Below are 14,356 nucleotides of genomic sequence, written 5' to 3' on the forward strand. Positions count from 1 at the left end.
CTAGTTTGTTTGCATTATTTTGATTTTTAGTAGTCAGATGTACACAAACATTTTTTATCTTTGATCTCACAGCTTGTTCTTATTTATAAATTAATATATTTGTAAATTTTTATAAAATATGAATAAAAAATTAATCCTTTCTGTTCGAAATTTCTATATTACCATGTTTTTTGTGGTATTTTTTAATTACTCGTATTACTTATTTTCGTATGTGTAAATTATTGCCTGGTAGATATGGAAGAGAAATCGCACCGCTGAAAATCACTATAATCGATATTCAAACATCCCGATCCGAAGTTAATTATTTTAGTAAAAGGATTTTCCGTGCATCGATTTGCCTATGTTTATATTAATTTTAAATCAACGAATTGTAAATGACGTTTTACTATAAAAATTAGCAATCAATTAATAGTAAATAAAAAATTTAAAAAGTCATTAAATATTTTTAAACAATTTCCAATCTAAATGTGATACTGTCACTTGGTTTATTTAATATATTTAACAAAGGGCTTGCTTCAATTTCACGCTTTTTGTTGCAGTACGTATGGCGTATGGCTTACCCTATGGCATGGCATCACGGAACTTCGCACTGTGCGCCCTTATTGTCACCTTCTTCTCCGTCACTCTCGGTAAGAAGTCTCGAATATACCGCTTCGATAAGGTAAGTATAATATTTCCGTGATCCGACGACGCGTAGATCCTTACGAGAGACAGGTAAAAAAGAGAAAATTGTCCGGGGGAGTTGCGAGGAGAAGCAAAAGTTACAAGTTTTTAATCCGCACGAAATGACAGAATTCCCTCCTTCTCTTCTATCCAAGGACCGCCGCGCCGCGATTGGTATCGTGCCCGTTACTTTTGTGCCGCCTTTCTTTGCTCCAGTTACGGTAAGAATCAAATGAAATCCTTCTCCAAAGACGTTGCTATCGGTAGCCTTTCGCGTTTTCGCGAGAGCTTAAAAAGAATCCCCGCTTAAAAAGAAGCAGGAATTGCAAAGTAGCACAGGCCGCCAACTCCTCTCTCTTCCTTTTTCTCTCGGAAAACGAAATGCATTCTGTATCGTTACGCTTATTTATTTATTATCTCTATTCGTTTGCATAACTGTAGATTACGAAATTTTTTTTTTTTTAAATGATTTAATCTTAAACTTACAGAAATTTACGTATATTTATTATATTAGAATTAAGGAATATGAAGGAAATTTGATAAAGTTTACACTGAAAAAAATTTTGGTTACTTTTGATCTAATGAATGATTGTCAATCATCCAACTTAATGTAGTTAATTCATTGATATAATAACTGGGTATATAATTATATATTTATTCTTGCAATGAATTCTAGTAATAGTTTTATAACCTAAATTATTATGAGAATTATTATTATTGTATTTACGTACAATATGTACAGTTTTGGTTCGTATTTTACTATGACATTTCAGTGTATAAATGCAATTAAACCTTTATCGTACTTTAATAAATTTATATGTGAAACAATAGATTTTTGTAAATATAAGAAATAATAAAATATGAGAAATGTATTTGTAATAATTCACATATACCTGAAATATTTCTTCTTATAATTCAATATAAATTTATTGAGATTCCTCTTTAACTCTTATAGAATATCATGCCTCATTCCTACCATCATTAGAACCCGTTCATGTTTTCATCTATTTAAAAATTCACAAATATACATTCGATAAAATATACCTTCTAGAACAAATATTTAACTTCATTCTGGAAAATAACAAAATGTAGTATAATTTAAATTATAATTATATAACTGAAAGACTCATAAGTAAGGAATCACTCGGTCACTAGTGACCCACAATAGTAAGGTACAGGTTAGTTTGGGGCAATATAGGGATGATTTCTCGACATTACACTATACATACAAATCACAGTGCATAGGTTGTCGAGTACTCGACTCGCATGTGCAGACCAACGAAAATATTACCTGCTCTTCGGGGGATAGCCTTTCCACGCGATAGATCATGATAGATGATGATTACTCCACAAGTCAGCGAACTTTCGCTCGGCCGTGTTCCACGTGATTAATAAACACTCCGTTTCTCGCGAAACTTTCTCTCTTTTCTTCGTGCTCGCGTGTTTGCCTCGAGCTAATCAAAAGGGATATAAGAAGAATATATCTTTTTTTTATTTCACTTATTAGATTCTATTCCATTATTGCTGGAATGATCAACGCACGATCTTCCTGTGTAAAATGTAACGTCATATCGAATTGGCATCCGCCATGCGAGAAGGGTGACTATCGTGACGTGAGATGATTATACAGGGTCCATATAACGGTTCGACGCGATTAATCAACACTCCATTATACGGCGCACTGACTGTCCCTGCGTGTTGCATAGTAAAATACGAACAAAAATCGTTCCAAAAGATTCATAGGACAATAAAATAGAATGTATATATTCAGCACTGAAAGAAAAATTTTGGTGTTTTTGTGATTATAACTCACAGTAAGAAAAAATTGTGTATTTGTATTGGAAGCGGTCCACTCACGTTCTGTATTAATAATTTGTGTTGAATTTTTTAAGTGTTAATTTAATTGTAAATGTAATTATGTTACTTAAACATTTTTTGTGAAATTTATATTCATTGCTTCTTAATGTCAAACATAATTTATAACATAATTTATATATTTTAAATGAACAAATAAAAATAATGTGTTTTAAAATGTAAATTCTAAGACAAATGAATGAAATACGTGTTAATTTAACATATCATAAAAGTTAATTTTCTAAAAAAAATATGCTTCTACGGTTTTTTACAAACTGTGTTGATATCTTTTTTTGTATTTATTATTTTACATAATATTTGTGGACTTTCTAACATATTCATCTTCTATTGTTTAATTAATCTAAAAATTTGAGTGGACCGTTTGCGACATGCGGTGTTAAATTCGACACATTTTTTCTAATAGTGTACATATAATATTATCATAATTATGTTTATTATTGCTGTAATAATTGATAAAATATTATCGACCCAAAAAATGAGTATGAATTATAATTGAATTATAGTGATTGCATCGTTTTTGGCAATAATAATTATATTTTATAGTCATTTTCTAACTAGATGTATGTATTGATAAAACTTATTATTTATTATTACTAACATTACAGCAAGAATAATCATAATTATGATATATAATTATCATAATTATAGTCACAAAAACTTTTCTCTCAGTGAAGGCTTATGAAACGTCAAATATATATTATCATTTGCAATAATCAAGAAATACAAACCAATTTTTATTTATATTTATATTAAGAAAATATATGCAACCCTTTTAAACATTAATTTTCATTTCATAGAAGTTGTTTTCAAAGTTACGGATCATACACTAGTGATATAATTCCACAAATGCTATCCATAGAAAGAATTATGATTATCGCACGACGACATAGTTGACCGACCTCTCGTTACATGCATAAATAGCATGCAGCGATCTAAATCTAAATTAATTTTTTATTCGTACGACGCAAAAAGATGATGGGCATTCTTGTATTGAGGAATCCAAAATTTCTCTAATACCCCGTCCATATATCATATTCGTATCAACGGCAAGTTGGCCGCGTAGGCTAATTAGGGATTAACTTTGCTGATCGTTTTAGCCGTAATCGCTGGCGCATAATCGCTAATTGCACAATTCAGGACAAACGCCGCCCAAGTCCGAGGTCCTGCCCGAATTTCTGGCGCTCTTAGAAAATCACACGGTCACTCAAGGTCGCGACGTCTCCTTCACCTGCGTCGTTAATCATCTCCAGTCTTACAAGGTAAATGTACTCGCGTTGCTCTCGTGCGCATGTTGTAATTAGCTAGTCGATTAGGGCCACCGCTCGAAATAGTAAGTAATGTGGCCTAGATCGTATTTTCGCTTAATATATCGGATGTAGCTTAGATGGATTGTATTGTCGAGTAATTGCGATGTAACCATCTGGAACTATATTATTCCACCGCTCGATTAAGCGAATATTATTAGACCATGTTATTTCGAGCAATGGTCATTCGAAAGTAAAACTTAATTATGAAGCAATGCCATATAAATAGACGCTGACTCTTGCAACACAAAAGAAATAGAAGAATAATGAACAGTAATATTAATGATGTTCTCTAATAAGCCAGAATAAAATAAACAATATCGACCGAATCGAATCAATATTCAGTTATTTAATACTTGTTTTATATTGCTCCATAAAAATTATGTATCCCATGCTGTTTTGAAATATAACTTAGCTCTCGTAAAAATGTCAGATGTGCACGATCCATCGACTTTTTCGATTGTCGTTTCTTGAACTCCTAAGGGAGAAGCCGCGAGCGACGTTACAAATGTCAAGATGTTTACCTTGGATCTGCATAGCGAAACAATGTAAATCAGGCGAAACCGTCGAGTATTCACAGCATCTTCCAATGACAAAAAGACAAAACCGGAAGAACGTATCGAGGCAAAGAATACTATTTTCGTATCAGCAAAACTATCTATTTCGATCGATCTTACTATGCGGTTTTCTCTATTCGCAATATTTTTACAATAAAGATTACAGACAGTGAAGATCGAATGTTAAAAGATTGTTTTAAACGAAAATCTCATCGAAACTCGCGTATCTTCTCAAATTCAATTTTGCAAATATGTAAATATGAAATATGAAATATGCGCAATATGAAATAAATTAAACGTTAAACGACAAATGCAATAAGTTTAGAATTGATTTTTTTCTTAATATTATTTATTATCGCCGTCTTAACTTTCATCTTTAAATACTTTTGTAATAAAATCTTAAATTAAGATTCTGTTAAAACACACTTACAATTAACTGAATAATTCAAATTTCTTATCTATTTACTCTTCCAAACTTTGATTACTCGCAAAAAAGCCCCTTTCAACATATTTTCAATCACTGATTACTTGAAAACCATTTCAAAATTTTTATTGCTGGGAACTTCACCTCCAAATAGGTTGATTCTATTTGCCACTATTTCTATTTGTTCTGAAGCGAGAATATATTTGTACGTTTATTTTACTGACCGTTATCAATTATTGTTAGCAATTTAACCGCTGTATCGACAGGTCGCTTGTTTTTCCCAATTGTTATCCCATGTCAACAATGCAACGATTTAACGCGGAAACATTCGCTCTTCGTGTATTTACAATCACTGACTTGTATACGGGAGTTTGCGAAGGAAGCGTTCGGTTGTGTATACGCGCTAGAATCCAGAGAATCTCTCTTCTGGGACGGACCCTGGTCGCGAGTAATTCACTTTCAAGAAGAAGTCCAAGTTTTGATTGCGTGCTCAGATCGCGACAATCGTTTCTATCGCGTTTCTAACGCCGTTGAAGGGTGTTCGCTCGGAGATGCTCGCCACCGTCTTGTCGCTCACGGCTGTGCCGAAGGACTCTTCTCTTCCTCTCTCCCACCGGAAAGAGAAAGGAAACGACGGAAGAAAGGACATAAATCAGATCTGCTAATATAGCGACGCTGAATAGCCTTGATTTTTGTCGCCGTACTTCTCTTCCTTTCCGTACTCCTTTTTCTCATACAATTCGCACTGACTTTGCTACACCGTTTATACGCACCTCATGTACTTCAACCAGACGGCGATTAGATGGGAAACTGTACAAAGAATAGTCGTAATTTTGCAATTAATAGCGTTGAATTAAAATGTAACTCAAAATTATTACATGAATAAAGTTCTATCGTCTAGCTGTAATAAATAATGATAGAATAATTTAAGAAGAAAATTATGCGAGGATTGATTTTTTTCTCAATATTATTTATTATCGTCGTCTTAACTTTCATCTTTAAATATTTTTGCAATAAAATCTTAAATTAAGATTCTGTTAAAGCACACTTACAATACTCAGAATAATTCAAATTTCTTATCTATTTACTCTTCCAAACTTTGATTACTCGCTAAAAAAGCTCTTTTAACATATTTTCAATCACTGAAAAATATTATAGAAATAGTTTATGTCCAATTGTCACATTTTAGTAATTATGAAATTGTGGAGAGAAATAAAGTTTGATCGAGTTGCAAAGAAAAAAATCTTGATGACTCTCCATACATTTTCCTATACACATTTTTTTATACATATGTAATCATGATCAAAGTCAGAAATTTCAATCTCAACTTCGTTCAATTTCCGATCAGTTACTGTAATAACATTTACCTTTTTGTTTTCCCTTCCTATCTCGTTTAGATGTATTGTTGGCATAGAGAGAAACCTCGCGTGCGCGCATGCAAAATATTGTCTTTTTGTTTCCTTTCTTTTTTATCTTTCTTCCTTCTGTTTAATCACGTACAATATACATTTTTTACGTGACTTTATTTTTTACTTCTTTCTGCAAAGTGCACATTATACTTTTTTTAAATGAAGAAAAGAGAGATATATATTTATGTTTTTTGCGATAGTAGGAAACAGAATACGTATTTACAAAAACGTGCTTGTTCTCGCATCAAAATACCTGCATTGAAAGCTGTTTAATTTGGCAGCTAACTCGAACTCGTCGTTGCGTTACACGTAACCGCGTCTCGTGCATCCGGTAACATCTAATCTCAGAAATTTAACCCTTTACCACAGTCCCGTGTAATGATCGGTGCAGCCGTATCCGAAGCCTCCGATGCTATATCTCTCCGCAGGAAATTCAAGCCTTGTAATTAGACTCGCATAGTGTTACGTCGGTGATGTATTTCAAATTAATTTGAGAGAGATAAAGCTCTTATAAAGTATAGAAAAATATTAAGTACCTTATTTCGGAAATAATTCTTTCGCTGCAAGTACATATGTCAATACGAGTTATACGAGTCAATATAGAAACGTGAAATTTTAATGTACTACGTACATATATATATATATATATCTGAATACTAAACTTAGTAACTGAATATCGCGTAATACCACCGTAAATGCAATACCCTGAGATGTAATGTCATGTAGATTATGTCGCGTGCGTCAGACATATCGGATGTCTATGAGGACACCTGGCCGATTGCTTCTGATCCGCGATGGATCACACGGAGATATATAGATTTAGCGAGTGAGTCGTCGCTACAAAAGCTTTGTTCCCAAGTAAATACCCTGATCTCTCTCTTACGTGCGTATACATCTTAAATTCCATTGTTGGATCGAAACGCAGCGACACGAGCTTTTGTTCACAGTTTAAAAGCCCTTTTATCTTGCTCATTGACTTCACCGCCATCTGAAATATGACAGATCGAGCTACCGATCCGTGCCAGCGCGAAAGAGAAGGGGGTTGGCAAGCTCGAAATAGGGGTTGTAGCAACGTAAACCTGAGCGGAATTTGAGAGTGCAGCTCCAACCGTCACGCCAGCGTCTCAGTATGAATACCGATAAGCGCCTTTCGCAAGCACCGCGACGCTTTTTAAGCACCAGCTCGACACAGTACTAATGAAGAGTTCGCGCTTTTCGAGACTCAATCTCCTTCTACTTCTCCCCTTATGCAAAATGCAATCATCTCTTTTCTCATGTGAGAAAGAGCAAAAACCTCTCCTTCCACATACATGTATACATATCCTGCACGTTATTTATCTTTATGACATTCTTTTATCGCTGTTTTTTTTTTAAGACGATCTAATGCTCATGGAAGTCTTAAAAATTATACATATCATCTGTTTAATATACACATTTCTTAATTATTTAATTTATTAGTATTAATTCATTGTGTTGCGATATTTCGTCTGAGGCACATTTTTTTTCGCATTGCAATTTGTTCCAATTTGAGATGTCTATAAGCGAGCGTTATTTTTTTTTCTTATTATGAGATTTAAATTCTTTAAGAAAATGTTTTCAATTTAACTTCTGCACTGCTGTAACGCTTTCAACATTTTTCTACTATGAGAATTTTAACTTTGGACTCAACATTTTTATAATACAGGACAATTTACAAAAACACAAGTAAAATGCCATTGCTAATCGAGTTTGTTTTTGGATTATATTGAAGAACCAATAGAATGATTATAGCATTTCAGCAAATAAAACGTATTTACATCACATTATACATGTATTAAGTTATGGAAAAGTTTTAGAAATTTTATTTTGCCGTTTGTAATATTTTAATATTTAAAAATTTTTGTTAATATTTTTTTTTTAGAGTGACCCGATCGGCGTCGAAACGTCGATTGTTATAATTTCATATTTATAATTTTCAAAATATACATTCTCTGTTTTTGTATCTCTGGCTCGTAGCCCATTAAATTATTGAATTTGTTAATTTATTAGTTTATATTAATTCCTAGATCCGTAAAGTACAATCGTTAATTGTTATCGTGGTTTTTTAATAGTTTGCTCAATAGATGGAAAAGTACGTATATCTATTTCCGAGTATCGTGTCACGTAAAGCTAAAAAAATTAATAGCGCATCGTGTCAATTTTTATCACTATTTGTAATCAGTTATCCATTTCTGTAATTATGGCTGCGTTCTACTTAACGCTCGCAATGCTCGCGAACATCATTTATCCTTTTAATATTTGATAAACAACAAAGATAAAATAATTCCATGAGCGTTGTAAGCGTTAAATGGAACGCAACCTATATAGTAATTATTTACATTCGAAATATCTATCGTGTTTATCATCGAAGACTTTCGATTTTCGTGAAAAATATCTTTTATCAATCTTTTTATTTATCAACTACTCACATTCATATTTATGATTTGCTACATAAATGTTGACGCAAACAGTATTGGACAACTGCAAGTTAGATTAATAGTATTTAATTTATTGTGTGTGTGTGTGTGTGTGTGTGTGTGTGTGTGTGTGTACGCGCGCGCGCGTCTGGCAATACGTTGAAACATTTCATTTACGATTACTAGTCATAAAGAAATACATATTGACATTTATAAAGAAATTTATATTGCTGAAGGATATTTGCGAAATATATTCGTCATGCGAGAGAACTTCATCATTTGCGAAGTTCTAATAAATTCATACATATTATAAATTCAGCAAATTTATCATGTCAAATATGATAAATAGATACATATTATATAGATATGTACATAGATAGATATTAATAATATTTAATGTCGACTGTGCTTTATAATTATTATTCCAAGCATTATTCCAGCTACATCGTCTTTGTCACTGTGTGGGCGAAATGAACATCTTTGTCACGTCACGCGCAGGTCGCCTGGATAAAATCGGATTCGCGTGCGATTTTGGCCATTCACACGCACATGGTGGCGCACAACCCACGCTTGTCTGTCACTCACAACGGCCATAACACATGGAAGCTGCACGTGACTAACGTTCAGCCGAACGACTCCGGCACGTACATGTGTCAAGTTAATACGGATCCCATGAGGAGCCAGGTCAGTAGAGCCGTTGAACATTAGCAACGACAGTCATCGCAGTTCTCTATCACGTTCTACATTGCCGCCGAATAGGGAATGATATCGCTCCGACCTTCTGTATAACGCAAATGCCGCGTGAATGCAATGTATACACGCTGCGTACGTCCGTATAAAACGAAGAATATTCAGCGCGGAATTAGAAAACGCTCATGTCGCGACGTAAACGTTCTTTTTTGATAATTATTTTTTTTAAATTGAGCTAGAATGAATTTTTTTTAATTTCTCTCGCGAATGAAAGAGAAAAGTCAGCCCAGAACTACGAAGATGCTTCTACTCTTTATTAGGATTTTTCTTTTTTTATAAAATTAATTATCGTACAGGATTCGTATTTTAATTTTCTTTCACCCATTTTGAAAATATATTAAAAACATATCGAAAAGAAAAACTAAACATATATTAATTGATATCTAAAAATTTAAATTTTACAAATTCATTCCTAGTTGTAAGAATTAGAAAAAGATGAAGAGCAAGTTGGACCGAGATTAAAGTTAATCTACTAGTACAAACAAGAGAGAGACTAGTATAAACATTAGATATTTCAACACTCTTATTGATTTTGAATTGAATTCAACTCTGTCAAGTACAGTAATTAAATTGTCGACAAGATCGATACTTTTTCGAGTAGTAATGAATCTTGCGCATAGACCGGCTACATGAAGGTCGTGATACCACCCGATATCATGGACTTGGATAACACCGCGGATATGCTGACCGCGAAGGAAAATGGCGATCTGATGTTGCGATGTCGAGCTACTGGCAACCCGGAACCGGTAGTGATTTGGCGACGGGAAGATGGCCGCAACATTACGTTGAGGAACGAGAACAGCGTCAAGCGAAGTATGATGCTAAGTAGTTTTTAAATATTTGAACGAGTGCATGCAAGGAAGTAAAAAATTTTTAAAAAGGATGTAAAAATTACATCAGAAAAGAGAAAATTATATAAAACATGAAATGAAAATATTTTTCTCCCGATTTGCATGAAAATTCGAAGAGACAATAATACATTTTGCAGTATTCAAAAGAATGAATTTGAAATATTTAAAAATTTAGTTAGACATAGAAAATAACTTTTTTGACCTATCAAAATAGTTGAGAAGCAAAATGCGTTTTGTTCAAAATTTATAATTTTTAGAAAAACGAGAAAGAAAGCCACGATGAAAACCACGTGCCTTACAGGAAATAACAATTTATCAATCAGTAAGATATAAACTGTTAAACAAAATTGCTAAATAATTTCTAATAATATCAAACAAATGCAAATGTCTCTAATTAAAATATATAACGCACATCAAATACCTAGACTTTTTCAGTATATAAATTGATGTTGAAAAAATATTTTTTGAATATTCGAAAGTAGCTTATAATAAGCTGTCTTTCATTAAAAAAAAACTATAGTCAAAATTATTTTCAGAGTTATATTTAGCTATAAATTAGATATTTCTGCAAAATCTTCCATTTTGTATACAAAAGATAAGATAATTAATATTGACAGAAACACGCTTATTACGTGATTATCAGAATACAATACACTCAAAGGTACAATACATGGATAACAATAGAAACTCACATGTTTCGATTTGATTAATTATTAATTAAACAATAATGCTTAAATTACCGTGTGAAAGTAAGATAATCGCTAGTTGCGGTCTTAAAAGTTGAAATAAAATTCCATCACACCTCACCGAGGGATGCTATTAAACGCGAAATACGTCATCGCCGAAGATAGATGAAAATTCTCACCGTCGAGATATGACTAATGATTATGATGCCGGTTCTAAAAGAACGCGATTGGTCGTAGCTAAACGAAATCGTATGTCCAGCGATTTATCTTTAATTGATCCATACGGTATGTGTGGATGTGATTTTCGAGATGAAATATTCCCCTACAAGCGGATCACTTTTAAAAGAGCGACGATGCACGACGACGGGGTTCGCCCTGTCGTCGGTGTCCGCTGCGTCGCGCCGTGCTTTCCCGCGGAAAAGCAGTCATCCGATTAGCCTTCCTGACTGTGAGTGATGGATGTTGACTTTACATATATTTCCTTTTCACCGTGACCCCCCCCCCCCCTTCTATCGACTCGCGAACCCGATTGCAATATCCAGTGTGTACATTGCGTCGCGAAAACGTTATACCGTCGCGATATCTCCACCCCGCCAGAGTGACTCTACCATCTCTTCTCTGCCGTAGAATCACACATTACAACGTCTGATTTTATATTGTTTCAAAAACTTTTAATTACCATTGTCTTTACGCGACAAGACGACTTTGCAAACTCACTATTCCGCAAATTATTATACCATGGTATATAAATTTCCGAAAAGAGTGGACATCTCTTTTCTCGTAATTGACAAGGAGTAATCTACAATAATAAAAAATATTTCATTCAATACTTCAACTAGCTCGAAGAATTTTTATAAACACAAATTTCTTATTTAAAACCGAGACGAACATTTTTATTGGAATATCGATCCAGTCACTGATTAATTATTTATTACAATTTTTTTATTTTGCGAAAAAGAAACCGTGGCAGATAATAATGTATCTTTTGCACTGCATAAAAGAGATGATATTTGAGAAATGATATTGGTTTAAGCTTAATGCGTCGAAAATTGAGAGCGTCTGAAAGACATCTGTATTTTCGAATCTCTCATCCTTTATCACGTCGGAAATGTTAAAGCAGCACGTACATTTGAGGGTGAGCAACTTCATCTGCGGGGTATTCAACGACAGGAGATGGGATCTTATCTCTGTATCGCGTCGAACGGAGTGCCGCCATCGGTCAGCAAGAGATATTACGTCAACGTACGTTGTAAGTGTACGCGTGTTGCTCCTAGGTAACAACTTCCGTTCGACCAAGTTACACTAATTGCATCTTTCTCGTTAAAGTCAAACCGCTGATTAAAGTCTCAAACCAGTTAGTAGCGGCACCCGTCGACAGCGACGTTCTTCTTCAGTGTTACGTGGAGTCTTCGCCGAAGGCTCTAAACACATGGTACAGAAATAATGGTGAGAGAACACCGACTTTCATTCCATGTGTACCAAATACTTGTTTATTCCTTTCGAGCACAGCTTAGTTGCTTCGTAATTGCTTTTCTCGTATTCCAGTTATTCAAGATAAATATTTTCTTTATCTATTTCATTGTGACTTGTATGTATATTCGTTGTGTGTGACACTCTTCGTCCTAGGATTCGCAAAAAAAAAAATTCAATAAAAGGTATATATAAAACATTTCATTTTAACTGAGAATATTATATCTACGTTAACTTTATTATACATGCACCGAGATTAAAAACTATAAAAATTTTTAGATAGCTATTTGATAAAAATTCGATAAAAAGTTAGATAGTTTAGCAATTCTCTCTACGACAATAGCCACATTAATTTTATTATTCGTTCCATTGAATTATTAATTTTATTGAAAATATAAAAATATGCATTTCTTTTAGATTAATAAAAAAATGATTCTATTTTCCTTTTTCCCTGCTCCCCGAAAAAGAATTTTGTTTTTTAATTTAAATTATAAATGTATATATTCTCGATAGAATTATCTCTGAAGAGAAGATATTTACTTTAGGAGTCAAACTACTTGAGAGCGAGAAACACGATATATCAGAAATAATCCTCAACGACTATGCATATCAGCTAAATCTCACTGTCAAACGCCTTGACAAATCTGATTTTGGTACTTACACGTGCTCCGCTGAAAACGCTTTTGGAAAAGCGGAAGGATCCATAAGACTACAAGGTATAATAACAACTATTAATGTGACGTCGTAAAAAATTCATAAATTAAATATAATTAAATATAAATCCACAACTTTATCAAATTCCGAAAATATTTATTTCTATTTTGTCATCTTATGATTTTTAAAGAATGAAAATATAATAACGCGCATAAAGAACAGAATGGATTGTGTCTCATAATTAATTTATATATTTTACATCTATAAGACACTTTAAAATGTTTATATGACATCTGGCCTCTTAATTGTCAGACAATACCGATAATCGCCTTTGTTATATTCTCTGAAATCGAATTTACAGAGCTACAAATATCCAAATCAACGACAGCCTCCACACAAAATACCGAGCTTATCGAAAAGTATATCTGGCGGAAGCAGACGGAGAAGAAGGGAAAGAAATATTCGTACATGCTTAACAAAACGGAGTCGGATCTGACCCTGAAGAATGTGGGCCACACCACGCCGATGTCCAGGCGGAATTTGTCTAGCTCATCACCGAATATCGCGAACAAGTCGAGAATCTCGGCATTTCCGCCGCCAGCACCAGCTCCAGCGCATTCAGCGCCCACACGATTGGACGTTCAGAACGGCGTTAAATCATTACATGATTCGCGATTATGTCACGTCGGTTTCGTCATGATCGTCCTGGTGATTTTAATTCATGATTGAACCGAAGAGCAAGACATTTCGTGACGAGATCGTTCAATTGCAACGAAATTGGATTATTTGTCGTTGTTTCGATTGATAAAAGACACGCAGAGTGGAATTACGTGTAATTGATATTCAAATAATTTTTTTGCCATATTTTCGTTTAGATGTTAGAAAAATGTGATGGAGATATCGAGAGAATCGATATTTTGCTGTAAATAATAAGACATTTTTATGACAATAAATGTAGTTACGTCTAAAAAGTAAATGAAATCACGATAAGGTATCTGAGAAGTAAGTGATAAGTGCAGATTACGTTGTTCAAAACGCACGTTTATAACTGCCATTATACAAAATACATTCTAGACGATACAGTATTTGCTACTATTCATTTTTTTATCGAATATAAGGCGATAAATTGACGTGCAGCAATCTTTTGTTTCGAAAAAAGATCACCATTTTATACATATTTTCAAATAGTAGACATTATTAAGCATAAGACTTATAAAAGTCGTTCCAATTAATTCGTGTAATTATCGCGCGATTAATAAATAAGCATATACATCGACA

General features: G+C 33.6%; 1 protein-coding gene across 1 annotated transcript; it reads left to right on the forward strand.

Moving 5' to 3' along the window:
- Positions 1-544: 544 nt before the first annotated feature.
- LOC105617060 (lachesin-like) lies at positions 545-13,807 on the forward strand. The gene is made up of 8 exons (XM_012198639.1): positions 545-629; positions 3,676-3,797; positions 9,166-9,351; positions 10,038-10,230; positions 12,072-12,203; positions 12,281-12,400; positions 12,970-13,140; positions 13,440-13,807. The coding sequence occupies exons 1-8, from the start codon at positions 545-547 to the stop codon at positions 13,805-13,807; spliced, it is 1,377 nt and encodes a 458-aa protein (XP_012054029.1).
- The last annotated feature ends 549 nt before the right edge of the window (positions 13,808-14,356 follow it).

Source organism: Atta cephalotes (genome assembly GCF_000143395.1).
Source record: "Atta cephalotes unplaced genomic scaffold scaffold00011, whole genome shotgun sequence".
Classification (NCBI taxonomy): domain Eukaryota; kingdom Metazoa; phylum Arthropoda; class Insecta; order Hymenoptera; family Formicidae; genus Atta; species Atta cephalotes.

What these genes read in the sequence shown, in the direction of transcription:
- LOC105617060 (XM_012198639.1), top strand. Translation starts at nt 545, where the DNA reads ATGGCGTATGGCTTACCCTATGGCATGGCATCACGGAACTTCGCACTG. An exon ending in ATCATCTCCAGTCTTACAAG is followed by an intron (nt 3,798 to 9,165) that starts GTAAATGTACTC and finishes CGTCACGCGCAG; the next exon opens with GTCGCCTGGATAAAATCGGA. An exon ending in ATATTACGTCAACGTACGTT is followed by an intron (nt 12,204 to 12,280) that starts GTAAGTGTACGC and finishes TTCTCGTTAAAG; the next exon opens with TCAAACCGCTGATTAAAGTC.